This window comes from Thamnophis sirtalis, unplaced genomic scaffold (assembly GCF_051295495.1).
Source record: "Thamnophis sirtalis isolate CommonGarterSnake01/CBP01778 unplaced genomic scaffold, rThaSir2_p1.2 scaffold_4, whole genome shotgun sequence".
Classification (NCBI taxonomy): Eukaryota; Metazoa; Chordata; class Lepidosauria; order Squamata; family Natricidae; genus Thamnophis; species Thamnophis sirtalis.
The window spans coordinates 87803477-87817768 of record NW_028261384.1 but is presented as its reverse complement, the minus strand read 5'-3'; the positions used below and the strand labels follow the sequence as shown (position 1 = coordinate 87817768).

Below are 14292 nucleotides of genomic sequence, written 5' to 3'. Positions count from 1 at the left end.
ATTTTGTAACTATGCAAGTTGTAATCTATGCATTTAGTCTAATATTTAGGAAGAAATCATGTCTTTAAACAAGATCAACATGAGTATAGAAAAGAATGATACAGGTATTACTCCAATTACAACAGTTCAATTAGCGACCGTTCAAAATTATGACCCTTTTCAAAAAAATACCACTCTGTCCTGAAGTTACGCATGTTGCAGCACCAGTGGTCATTTGTCCTTATGATCATCCATAGAAATGCAGCAACATGTTCACTGCCTATTCTTCCCCCCCTCCCCCCAATTCTGCCAGGTCTCCACAGGCTGCTGCTTTGCTAGCATCTCGGATTCCACTTACTTCTCCCCAATTGATTTCCCATAGCTTTACCGTACTTAATTTTCAAAGAGCTCTATAAGAGGCTGACCCATATGGCAGATAAACCTAAGTCTTTTATTCAGAAGCCAGTGAGTGATCACCTTTATTTAACGTGATTCAGTCAAACAAATCCTCAGGTTACAAATGTAATTGGCAGGCTTATTACATTTGTAATTCAAGAATTACCTTTATTCACTAAAAAAAGAAATTTCCCCTAACAGTCTTTCCTGAGGAGGCATTATGGTGAAAAAGGAGATATTTGTTCATGAATACTTGAAACTGTTGATGTTCAGAAAATCCTAATATTAAATTATTTATGCCCTTTTTAACCTTTATTTACATCACTTGTTTAAAAAAAAAAAACAAGTCTGGGCAATTCACAATAGTAATGAAACTAAATACAAGGAAACAGATGCCTCACCTTCCACCTCCAGTCCATCAACCCATACAGTCCTTGGACTCCAGTCTTACTCTATTCCAGCATCTGGGGATTGTGTATTATTCCCTCCAACTATTGGATCAACAGCTAAATCTTATAGGTACTCCTTGATTTATGACCACAATTGGGACCAGAATTTCCGTTGTTAAGAAAGGAGGTTTTAAAGGGAATCACACCTCGTTTTATAACAGTTTTGCCACCGTTCAATCACTGCAGTTGTTAAGCAACTCCAGCATCCCCCATTAACTTTTGTCAGAAGCCAGCAGGAAAGGTTGCAAATGACAATTACATTGTAAGTATATGGTGATTGCCAAGCACCCAGATTTTGATCACATGACCATAGTGATGCTGGGATAGTCATAAGTGAAATCAAAAGTTATTTTTAGTGATGTTATAACTTTGAATGATTGCTAAACAAATGATTATTAAATTGAAGATTGCTATACTATTTTATTATCTGTGTTAGTTTATAATTCACATTAACACCACGTCAAACTTTGTCAAATAGGGAATATCCATAAATTTTACGAAGTCTTTAAATAAAAAATTAAGCTGTTCCTAAAACTTAATTAAAAATGAAATTACCAAGTAAATCATAGAACATCTGCCAGATAATCAATATCTTCCACTAACCTTTGGAATTCTAAAAGTGATAATAGCCATTTGTTTTGGTATTGTTGGGGAGATATTTGAAAGCAAATATCTGATAGCATTTGATCTGATAGCAAAAGTTTTTGAGTGCTTTTAACAAATATGATAAGGAAGAATGAGTTGGGTTAATTAATTTGGTATTTGTATATTTTTTTAGTGTTGTGAACCCCACACAACAGGTGAGGTGAGATGAGTGGCTTTATAAGCCAATTAAATAAATTAATATTGTTTAAAATAGAGAAGAGAACTAAATTGATATTTCCCAGTATCGATGATAGCAGCACTGGCCATGCTTCTTAACATTTTTCTGTCTAAAAGGATTGAAAATAACCCTGCTTGAGTGGCTTCAATAAAAATAATTAGATGACCAAACAAAAATAACTTTCATAAAGCAGTTTCCAAGTATAAATTTATTGTGGCTTTCACTGCCATAAATTGGTACAAAGTCACTAATTTATATTTTGTAATTGAGATCAAGATTTTGAAGTATATATCTACCAGTAGATACTATAAGGGCAGTGTTGAATCTCCAGGTCTGGAAATAGTAATTACTAAATTTAAGTTCTGGGGAATAACTGAAGCTTTTTCTTTTTTCTTTTCCTTGTTTTTTTTATAGATTAATAACTTTTAACACCAAGGTAGAGACTGTTATGAAGCAGATATTTTTTTATATAATTAATTTTGGACTTCTCAACCTACCTAATGTTACTATTATTTGAAGAACTGGCTAAGCTTCCAAAAAGCTTCTTTTCCTCATTAGATTTAGGGTGTCTTATAACTTCCTTTCAACTAACTAGCCTGAGTCACAAGTGCATAAAAAGTGGATAAAGAACATGCTTGTGTCTAATAAGTCGATGACAAGAAACTTGGGGTTCTCATCATGTTTACTCTGTGCAACTTTCTTCCTTCTTCAGTTAGGAATGGGGATTACTTTTTGGTTTGAAGTCTGCAAGCAGAAACATTAAACTATTTTCTTTCTCAAAGAAAGAATGTAATTTGAAAATGTGCGCATTTAGTGGAGGGGAGATAAAATGTGAGGAGTGTATTGTCATTTACTGACTCTTTGTTCTGCAATCATTCAACATTATGATGGTATTGGAAAAAAGAATTTTATAGCCTATTCAGGATCTTCATAGCATCCTCAGTGATGTGATCACCATTACAGCCTGTACATGTAGTTTGCATTTGATATATAGATTTTTTCCTTCTTTTTTTCTCCTTTGCAGAGTAGAGAGATTGGAGAGAAAGGGATTGTAAGAAAACAAGCAATTTGCTCTTCAACACATTGAATGCAGTGCTCTGGGGTGGGGGTGAATGTAGAACAAAAGCAAACGATTCCTTTAGACAATTTTTCCTTTGCCTGATTTTATGCCTGCTCCCACAGAACAAAGAGATTGGAGAGAAAAAGATTTCAAGAAAGTAAGTTTTTTGCACTTCTGCACATCAAAAGTAATGTAATTGTGCTGGTAATTTGAAATTGGAACTATGGGTGCACTATGCAAACAGCTTATAGAATTTTCTTGATATCTCTTTTTCTTCTATCTCTGCTATTCAAGGGTGTGTCAGGGGAAGCAAACATTCTGCAGACAATGTCTCTTTGCTTGACTCTTTCCTGCTACTGGCACAATCACATTGCTCTCAATCTGTAGCTTACTCTCTTGAAACCTCTTTCTCTTTAAACTACATTCTGTGAATTGGGTGGGGTAAGAATAAAAAGCAAGTATTTTCTTTCCAACCAAGTAAAGAAATCAGAGAAAAATGAATTTCAAGAAATAGTCTGCTTGGTAGCTCACCTGCAACTTCTTCCCTGGGCTATGGTGTGATAGTATTGCTTATTGCTTTTGATATATACAAGACAGTTAAACAGACACTTAAACATTCTGGAAGGTTGGATTAGGAGGCAAACAAAAATCCAAATTTCCTACACACCCACCCACCCACCCACCCACATACATACATACATACATACATACATACATACATACATAAAATACATACATACATACATACGCACACACACAGACACACACACACATATATATTTAATCCAGATGAGAATGTATGTATGTATATTTTGTATACAAAAATAAATACATAAATTACATATTTTTCAAGAATTTACTGTTTTTGATCAGATATGTTAATTTGAACCAGATATTTTGAGGTTATTTTTTCTTATTAATTAATTCAAATTTATTTTTAATGAGTTTCTGTTTTAAAAACAAAGTCGAATTATAAATTTCTTTACTCTAGAGCAGCCTCCGGGTGATTCTCGGAGAAAAGTAAGTGCCTTTCATAGGCTGTGATGTTGTGGCCTATTGCATGGAAATTTATTCTATTCCTTGTAGACATTTTAAATTTATTTTCATTTTATCTTATTTAAACATAAAATGTTTTAGCTTTATATGTGTGGACACAAGATTTCACCCTGGAAATAAAGTTGTGGTGATTGGCATATGTATTTTATTTTGGTCAAGAATCTTTGACTCACAAATAGCTAATCTGATGAGGTTTCCTTTATACTGATAATAATTGGTATAATGCTTATTTAAAAAGTAAAATATAAAAAAGAAATAGTTAATCTGCTTTTTAAAAAAAGCAAATACAAATAAGGTATGACCAGAGAAATTAACATTGCTGTAATGTTTCATAATTCTGGTCAGATTCAGAAAAATTCCTGTTTGTTAATTGTTAGGAATAGTACTTGTATATTTATGAATAATTACATAGAATATTTAAGAGTTTATGGTGCAATTTCAGATTTGTTTTCTTAAAAGTTTCATTGATTTCAGTTAGGTTTCTTCTCAAATAAATGATATAAAACTATATGTGAGAAATCTACATTCAGTTAGTATAACTTAATTGTGAATAAATATGTGAATACATATGTTTATAATACCATAAAGCCATTAGCTGCCCTTATTTTCAGCCATTATTATTCCTTCATCAGTGATGAGCTGTAGAGATGTCATCAATAAAAATGCAAGGTGTTCAGGGTAAAGATGTGCAATCTTGATATTTTCTAAAAGACATTTTTAAGAGAAATCTTCCATAATACAGTAACAATAAATGGAATTGTTTGAACAAAGAACATTTTAACGTGTCAAAACTACAGAGATCTTCCTGTAAGAAGTAATGAAACTTTAAAAAAAATCTAGGTGAGGGAATTATAACATAACTATAGAAAGACAATGTGGGGGAGGGGGGGATTGAGATGATGCTGAAGATTTAGCCAATTCTATATCACATTTTCCAAACAAATTTTATCAAAACAAATTCAACCAAATTTATTCTATAAAAACCTGACACTTTTGAAATGAAAAATTCCTTTGCTTATTGTTTGCCATTTTACACCAAAAATGATCCAGTGTTGAAATCCTTGAGGAACAGTGTAGTTTGATTTATTTGGAGGAGTTATATCACAAGTAAAAATTTAATTTCAAACTTTTTAATATGTTTGTAAAACATCAAACTTAGTAGTTTTCCTCTGCATGAATAGAATTTTTCAAGCAGGTTTTTTTTTGGCGTGGCAATTTAGAAATTAGTTTATGATGCTTTGTAAAAGCTAACAGATTTGCTGAAAACTATATTCCTCTGTAAATAACAATGTTATTTTTATTTTTTGTGCAGAACAAAAGTTAAATTACATTTATTTAGTGTGAATACTACATTTATAAAGAATGTTAGGCTGGAATTGAACATATATTTAGCAAATTAAGCCTTATTGGACACAGTAAAATTTGAATAAACTTATTAAATTGAGCTTTTAGACAATATCTATTCTGCTCCTTAACCTGAGCTCCTGTTCTGCTTGCAAGTTTTCTTTTCTAGTATTTTACTTCCTTTTTTAAATAAAGTATTGCTATTATATGTTATTAAATGTACTCAAAATATGTTGTGCTTTTCAAAAAAAGGGAGAAATACTAAAAGGAGAAGACAGTTACATTTTTTTCGGTTATATTGCAAAGAAAATATAATGAATATAGCATTTTTGAGGTAGTGATAGAATCTCCTAATCTGTTGATCCATCTAGCTGAGAGTGGTCAGCTTTGAGGTTAGTAGTCTTCCTACATTACACTGAGAAACTTCTATATCCTGGTTTCTGAATAATTTTATCTTGATATGTTACAGTTTGAACTTGAAATATTCTGCGGAACTGGGCAGACATTGTTCTGGTACTCTTGAAAGCTATATAATATGTCAAACCCAGAGTTACAAATATATACCTAGAAATATTGAATTGCATGTTTTGATAAATAATAAAGATATGTACATCTATTTTGAAGTGAGAATTTTGAAGAACAACAAATGCTTCTTGTGACAGATTCAGCAAGTAATACAGTCAATCATTGTATAAAGACTTGGATAGCATTTTACAGCTAATTTTCCAAAAAATACGTTTTAGACATGATACCATCTTCAGTAAAGGATATGTTTTCTGTTTCTCTCTACTGATATAAATAGTGCGAAATATATGCAATATTGTTTTACAGATTATATAATATTTTCCATATCTTACTTTTTATTTTCTAGACCAATGAGGCAAGTTCAGAGTCAATAACAACTTCCCCAAAGAGGGACAACATGAGCAGTTATCTGCCTGACATCAGTTGTTATGAGTTACTGACCATAATAGGTAATGTTGGCCACTGCAATCGCAAACCTGTTATAAATCTAAAGACATGGTTAAGTAACTTACTTTCTCATAAGATATTTTAAATTAACCCCTAAGTTAGGCTGCATGGTAATAACATGAAATTATTTAATAATTGTAATCAAGAATATTAAGATAGCACTCTAATGCCCACTAGCCCTACATTAGTTGACAAGGAAAAAGAAAAAAAAATATGAGGGAAAAACTGTGTTGGGATTTTGAGCTACCAAGTGCCACACCATTATATTTTAATATATCTCTTAGTTTGAATACACAGGAGCCACAAAGTCTCAGCGGTTAAAAATACCAAACCTTTCAGCTACAAAGCTGACAACCCAGGTTTTCTTTTGTCTCTGTTCATATTTTATTTTATCTTGGATTTTAATATTTTGAATAAATTTAAATAGTTACCCCAAAAAAGAAAATGAATACTGAAGAATAAGTGACCCCAAACTGAAAGAAGAAATGTGTGTGTGTGTGTGTGTGTAACTAGCAGAGCATTGAGAATTTATTTTATTCACAAATTATTGATTTACCTTCTTAGCTAAAATCAACAAATTAAAGTAATAAAATATATAAATGAATGCCTTAACTTGTTAGCAAAAAGTGATTGAACAAATGAGCTTTTAAATATAAATGAGGAATAAATAAATAAGGAATAAACAGGGTGATTAGAAATTCAAGTAAATGAGGGTAGATATGATATTGTTGCCATTACAGAAAGTTCGTCAGATGAAACATACAAATGGAACATAAAGCTAGAGGGATTTAAATTATTTAAAAGAACTAGACCAAATAAAAGAGGAGGTGGAGTTGCCCTATACGTAAGAAATAGCTACATCTCTACAGAAATAGAGAACAACAATGACAAAAACTGTCCTGAATGCATTTGGGTCAATATTAAAGGTTGTGGGGGGGGGGGGGAAATGACATTGCCATAGGTCTATACTATAGGCCACCCAACCAAACACAGGAAGTAGATGAACTTTTTGCTAGTCAGCTGACTAAGGTATGTAGGAAGCACACCACAATAGTAATGGGGGATTTTAACTATCCTGACATCAACTGGGAGACAAACTCTGCACCAAGTGGAAAATCAAATAGGTTCTTGCCAAACCTAGCAGACAGCTTTGTTTCCCAAAAAGTAGAGAAGGGAACAAGTGAATCAGCCATATTGGATTTAATTCTAACTGATTAAATGATAGAAGGTGTTGAAGCTATAGGAAACTTAGGGGGGAGTGATCATGCAATATTAGAATTCAACTTTATGCAAACACAAGCAATAGAACAAGGTCAAACTAGAACCTTGGACTTTAAGAGAGCTCATTTCAATAAATTTAGAGAGAGCTTGGGAAGGATTCCATGGATGAGAATCCTCAAGGGGAAAACAACTCAAGAAGTTTGGGAAATTTTGAAAAGAGAGATTTATAAAAGCCTAGTGTAGCACAATACCAATGAAGAAGAAAAATAACAGCTCTCAAAAGAAACCCTCATGGTGGATTAAAGAACTCTGACAAATTGAAAGAGAAAAAGGACAAGTATAAAAAATGGAAAGGAGGGCATATAAGTAGGCCAAAATATCAGCAAATAGCCTTAGCCTGCAAAGATGAAGTGAGGAAAGCTAAGATTCACAAGGAAAAAAGCTTCTTCCAACATGTTAAAAACAAGAAAAAGTCAAGGAAAGAATTGGTCCATTGCTGGGAGAAAGTGGCAAGAAGGTGACAAGCAACAGGGAAAAAGACAACTACTTAACTCATTTTTTGCATCTGTCTTTACAGAAAGGGAAAAAACAGTCCAACCTATCAAAAACACCACAAAAAAGAAATTAGGAACACAAATTTAAAATAGGGAAGAAAACGATGAGGACCTGTCTACCCTAAACGCGTTCAAATCACCAGATGGATTACACCCCAAAATTCTGAAGGAACTGGCAGATGAAATCTCAGAACCACTGAACTATATCTTTCAAAGTTCCTGGAGCACCGGGGAACTGGCAGAGGACTGGAAAAGAGTTGATATAGCTCCCACTTTCAAAAAAGGAAAAAAATGGATCCAAGAAATTACAAACCTAACCTCAATATCCGGAAAGATTTTGGAAAACATAATCAAGCAACGAATCAGCGAACAGCTAGAACCAACAAAGTAATAACCAAAAGCCAACATTGGTTTGACAAAAACAGATCATGCCAGACTAATCTTATTGCATTCTTTGACAAAATTAGTGGACCAGATGAATATTGTTGATATAATTTACTTGGATTTCAGTAAGGCATTTGATAAAGTAGACCATAACCTACTACTTGATAAAATAGAAAAATATGGGTTAGACATTATCACCACCATATGGATTTGTAACTGGCTGACCAACATCACTCAATATGTAGTCCTCAATGGAACTAGATCTACATGGAGGGAAGTGTTAATACCACTTTATAATGCCTTGGTAAGGCCACACTTGGAATACTGCATCCAGTTTTGGTTGCGACAATGTAAAAAAGATGTTGAGGCTCTAGAAAGAGTGCAGAGGAGAGCAACAAATGTGATTAGGGGACTGGAGGCTAAAACAAAAAGAACAGTTGATGGAACTGGGTATGTTTAGTCTGATGAAAAGTAGGACTAGTGATGACATTATATTGGTGTTCCAATATCTCAGGGGCTGCCACAAAGAAGAGTGGACTGTTCTCCAAGGCATCTGAGGGCAGGATAAGAAGCAATGGATGAAAATTAATCAAGGAGAGAAGCAACTTAGAACTAAGGAGAAATTTTCTGACAGAACAATCAGTAAAACAACTTGCCTTCAGAGGTTGTAAATGCTCCAACACTAAAAGTTTTGAAGAAGTGATTGGATAACCATTTTGTCTATGTAGGGTTTCCTGCCTAAGTAGGGGGTTGGACTAGAAGACCTCCAAAGTCCCTTCCAACTCTCTTATTCTATTAAGGGGACGACTTTCCTGAATTCTACCATAACTAAAATCTTCAAAATGGTTAAGTGCAAAAAATGTTTGAGATGTTACATGTCTCATTTTGATTGAAATGATTGAAATAGTATTGTAAAAGTGCTACATATTTTTTTCAGGAAAAGGTTTTGAGGAATTAATGACTGTGAATCTGGCACAATATAAACCAAGTGGGGAATTTGTCACTGTCCGGAGAGTCAACTTAGAGGCCTGCACCAATGAGATGGTAGCATTTTTGCAGGTAAAGCTAGCAATTATGCTGAATTTCTTTGGTTGGTCCCTCCTAGAAGTGTTCTTAGTTCTTACCCAGCTTAATATATGATAGTTGTACAGTACAACATAAGAATTATGAATGAAGCCCATTTGGTCCTGTATTAAATTGGCCCACAGGGGCCAATTTAATGTTACTGGAAAAAAGTATAATAATATTTTATTCATTTCAGTAGTACTTCCTGCCTGCTGTTAGTACTAAAGTCTCCATGAACTGTGATTACCAGCTAAAAATCTGAATGAATAAATTATTAACAGAATATTATATTTTATTGCTAATTATTATTTAATTCCCTCTGGATTGTCATATCTTACTCCATATCTCACATCAGATTTGCCAATAATACCTTGCTACATTTTGGATTTCAGGGTGAGCTTCATGTCTCAAAATTCTTCAGCCACCCCAACTTAGTGCCATATAAAGCAGCCTTCATAGCTGACAATGAACTATGGGTTGTTACATCATTCATGGCATATGGTAAGTAAGAATAGAAAGGATCTTCCTGCTCTTTCACACAGGATTTTTTTCATGTAATGAAAGCATATTCAGGCATTGATAGTAATTAGTGGCAGCATTAAAATAAAATTAAAGACTCATAAAGCTATGTTTCTAATCCATATATTAGATTTTGCATTAATTGCCTAAACAGAGACAGTTATTTTGATTTTATGTTAATTTGTGTTTTATAATTTATTATTGAACTAATTATTAGCAAATTCAGATTAATGTACATTGATAGATTTTTTTTTTGAAAGACCAAGTATTTTAAAATACAGATATTTTTAAAGCAGTGCAAGCAAAAACAGAATGCCCTGCATTACCAGAGATACCAAGTCACTTTTTGGTAATCCAAAGTAAGAAGGTCCTGGTTGTCAATCATGTTAACAGAGAGTGGAATAGGTTAGATTGAGGGAAACAAGAAGAGTTATTTTTCTGTTGTTAGTATGGAGAAAAAAGATCCAATAAGGATAACTGCAGTTCCTCCATTTTCATCTATACTTGGGAGAATTATGCACATGAATTTTCCAGGGAAAATATATTGTAACTATCATACCAAATGATTAAATATAAATGTTATATGTTTTCTAAGTACTTCATTTCAATGTATATGGTTCTTTCTTTGATTCAAAAAATTACTCTGAACATTAATGTTAGTGTAATAGTGACAGGTCCAATTCACAAAGTTTAGCTTCATAACTAACTAGTAATTTGAATCTAAGCCTTCCTAAACTTAGTCCAGCAGATTTTATATCCCATTGGTTCTTGATCCTTATGAAAGTCTCTAGTTTCTCTCATTCTTATCAATGCTGATGTAGAAAATAGCCTTCATAAAGAATGAGAAATCTTAGTCTTTTGTGAAGTAGAATTACAACTTCACATTTAATGGCTTCTCATCTTTCTGATTTTTATAGATAATAGAAGATATATCTATTAAGGTTTTATGGACTGTATCAAATCATAATATTGTATTTTCTTTTTAAAGGTTCTGCTAAAGATTTAATACGTACACATTTTATGGATGGTATGAGTGAATTAGCTATGGCTTACATCCTTCAAGGGGTATTGAAAGCTCTTGATTATATACACCATATGGGTTATGTTCATAGGTAAGAAAGATAATTGTAAATGTTAACTAGTAAAATAATTGTTTCCAGCTTTGGTTTTTTGTTCAAATTAGTATTGCCAGGGCGCAAATATTTGCTGAACTTCTCCAGTGCACTTCTCGGAGAGTTCAATGCTGGGTTAACACAGCCTATCTGCCCTTGGACTGAGTGATGTTTTTCTGTTGAACACGCCTCCCTTTGCCTCTGCATGCTCAGTTTGAAAACTCAGTCCGCCCGTTGGGACTGTTTTGGGAGTGCTCCAGTCTAAGGTCAGATAGGCTGGAAAGCTTCCCACTTTGGACCACGTTTGGCTTCTTAATTTAGAAGATTGTCTATCTATTACAAGAACTGTCAGATTTGACTCCATAGAGGTTTGTGTCACTTTAAGAGGGCACCCGGGCTTCTCCTGCAGCTGCTGGTCGCAAGCGCTCCAGGGGATTGCAAACCCTCGCCCAGCGGCTGCTGGCGAGTGGCAGGGGCGGTGGGAGATCTTCCCAACCTGACCCCAGGGACTTTTAAAAGAAAAAAACCCCAACCAAGGGTTTGGGAGCCTGCAGGCTTCTTAGCTGCTGGCCACTCGGCCGCTCAACTCTGCCCAGCAACAGCAGCGACGGTTGGAACCTTTGTGCACTTTTCTGGGCTGTGAGGCTAAAAAGAGCGGGAGGCGGCTGCGCGTGCATCCGCTGCCATTTTGGATCGCTCCGAAGTGAGGCGAAGAGCAGAGAACGCGTGGCTCGTGTGGAGAGCGAAAATTCTTCCAGCGCTGCTCGTGGAGAAGCAGGAGAAGTGGAGAGCCAGGCAGCCCGAGCGGAGCCACAGCCAGCCCTCAGCGACTGCAAAATGCCGCAGGGAGGCTGGAGATTAGTCTGGGGAGCCAGCTAGTCTCCCTCCTGAGAAGAAGCTAAGTCTCGGGGACCCGAGGGCGGTGGGAGGAAGGAATCCGACCTCCAGGCAGCCCTTCCCTCCTGAAGAGTCTGCAAGCGTATTTGAGCCATTTTGGCCAGCGCGTGCCCATCCCAGCTCCAGCTACCTTCCAGGCCCTGTGGGTGCCCTGAGCATGGCAGAGGAATGCAGGGAGGCCCTAGGGGACCAGGCAGGGCCCTCCAGCAAGCGCAGCAAGCTGGATCACTCTGTGAAAAAAGGCAAAGGGCACAAGGGCTCTAATGAAAGGTCTTCACCAAGAGCCACAGTGGATCCCAGGGAGGTCTCTAGGCCCCATCAGCCAAAACCTAGTCCGAGCCATCGTAACAGGGAGTTAGCTTCCCCTGATCGTGAGGCCCCTTCCCCTGGGGAGAGTGCATTCCTGTCTGGGGATGGCTATAGATCAAGGGATCCATCTCAAGAGGCTTCTTGGGGCTACCCTGACTCCCCTAGCTCCTCCATTGGGGAGGAACGTGACTCCATCCAGGATTCCCATTGTGAAAAAGGGGAATCCAGCTCAGGCAGGGCTGGCCATCGCAGGCCCAGCAAGCAGAAACTGAAGAGGGGTAAAGGTCCTGCTCTCTCGGATGAAATGAGGGAGGTGATTTCCTTAGCCATTTCTCAGGTGATAGCTGAAGGAATTAAGCACAGGGGCTCTCGCAAGACCAAGACCCCCAAGAAAAAACGCCAACCTAAGGCCTCCACCTCCAAAGAGCCTGTATCCTCTTCTGACTCCTCCAGCCCATCTCATTCTGAGCTTTCCAGTTCTGAGCAGGAGGAGGGGGAAATTTTCGTTCTTTCTGAAGACGAAGACCTTACCCCTGATAAGCCGGCCTTCACTGGTCTGTTCAAGCCATCTTTAATTAAGTCCATCTTGCACAAGGCAATGATGGCTATGGAGCTAGGCCCCACTTCCAAGCCTGAGGCCACTCCGGCTTCTACCTCCAAGGATCACAAACATGGCCTGTTCAAAGAAACAGTAGCAGCTCCTGAGGTCATTCCAGTACCTGATGCGGTGCAGCGCCAGTGGCTACAGCCAGGTACACTAACCAACCCTAGTGGGGGAGATAGGGCACTGTATGCCCTGGAGAGGAAAATGGAAGACATCCTGAAATTCCCTGAAGTAGATACCCCGGTTGTGTCCCTAACTTCCAACTCAAACCTACAGCTGAGCTCCTAGAGGGTCTGAAGGCAGAAGATAAGAGGTCGGCAAAGGCGTGCCAGAAGACACACATGGCGTCTGCCTGGGCCATTAAGGCATCCACCTCTGCTTCATTTTTTATTAGGGCCACCTTATTTTGGCTGTGACAACTCAGATCTCGGCCGCCCCCCAAGAAGGCTAGATGGTGCCATGAGCTCACCAAAATTATAACTGCTGTCGAGTACTCGGCGGATGCCACCTTGACAGCGGCCAAATTCTCATCCAGGGCCCTCACCTCCAATATCACCTCACACCGTCTCCTATGGCTTAGACATTGGCAAGCTGAAATGAAAGCCAAATGGAAGCTGGCATCGGCTCCATTTAAGGGAGGCCTTCTTTTCGGAGAGGCTCTGGACAAGTTTGTCACCGAAACTAAGGACAAACGCAAAATCCTCCCCGCTACTCTTAAAGGGTGACCGTAAAGGGACGGGGTCCTTTCGTAAGAGACCTTACAGAAGTCAGGAAGCAGGGCAATCTTCTCACCCTTCTTCCTACCAGAGACCCTTTCATGCAGGGGGGGATAGGCACCAGGACAGATCTTCCTTCGGTTCTCGTGCCAACCAATCCCAGTCTTCCTTTCGGAGACCATTCCGAGGAGGCGGAAACAACAGTGGTAGCTCCCAACCCTTTCGTAAAGGGAAGTGACGGTTGCAGGGATCCTCCCATTGGGGATCGGCTGCGGCTGTACGCCGACAGGTGGGAGGAGATAACATCGGACAAGTGGGTCCTCAACACCATTCGGAGGGGCCTTGTCCTGGACTTTCTAACCTTCCCCCAGAGGAAGTTTCTTTGCTGCCCTACCCCCAGGAACCCAGAGAAGAGGGAGCGCATGAGAGCAGAAATCCGCCATCTCCTAGAGATAGAGGCGATAGAGCCTGTCCCCAGGGATCAGCAGGGGAGGGGCTTCTATTTTATCCTATTTCTTGTGCCCAAGAGCTCAGATGGGTGGAGGACCATCTTGGACCTCAAGAGCCTGAATCAGCATCTGGCTTACAAGAGGTTCAAGATGCAGTCACTCCACTCCATCCTGGACTGTGTAAGGGAGCGGGACCTATTGACCTCAATAGATCTCAAAGAGGCCTACCTGCATGTCCCCATCCATGTGGCCCACAGGCGGTTCCTGAGGTTCTGTTCGGAAGGAAGCATTATCAATACAGGGCGCTTCCCTTCGGGCTATCATCTGCGCCCAGAACGTTTATCAAGATCCTGGCAGTGCTAGCGGCTCATCTCCACAGTCAT

At 37.9% G+C, this 14292-nt stretch overlaps 1 protein-coding gene across 5 annotated transcripts in view; it reads left to right on the top strand.

Annotated features, from left to right (window-relative positions):
* The window catches only part of STRADA (STE20 related adaptor alpha), a 42280-nt gene that overhangs the window by 10806 nt on the left and 17182 nt on the right, over positions 1-14292 (top strand). For 3 of the 5 annotated variants that reach the window (XM_087713305.1, XM_087713307.1, XM_087713306.1), the window contains 5 exons: positions 3699-3727; positions 5979-6081; positions 9176-9297; positions 9696-9804; positions 10811-10934. In XM_087713305.1, coding sequence (XP_087569431.1) covers positions 3699-3727; positions 5979-6081; positions 9176-9297; positions 9696-9804; positions 10811-10934 — 487 coding nt within the window. Of the gene's footprint in view, positions 1-2829; positions 2865-3698; positions 3728-5978; positions 6082-9175; positions 9298-9695; positions 9805-10810; positions 10935-14292 lie in introns of all 5 variants that reach the window. The other 2 variants (XM_087713303.1, XM_087713304.1) reach the window with 1 other exon arrangement.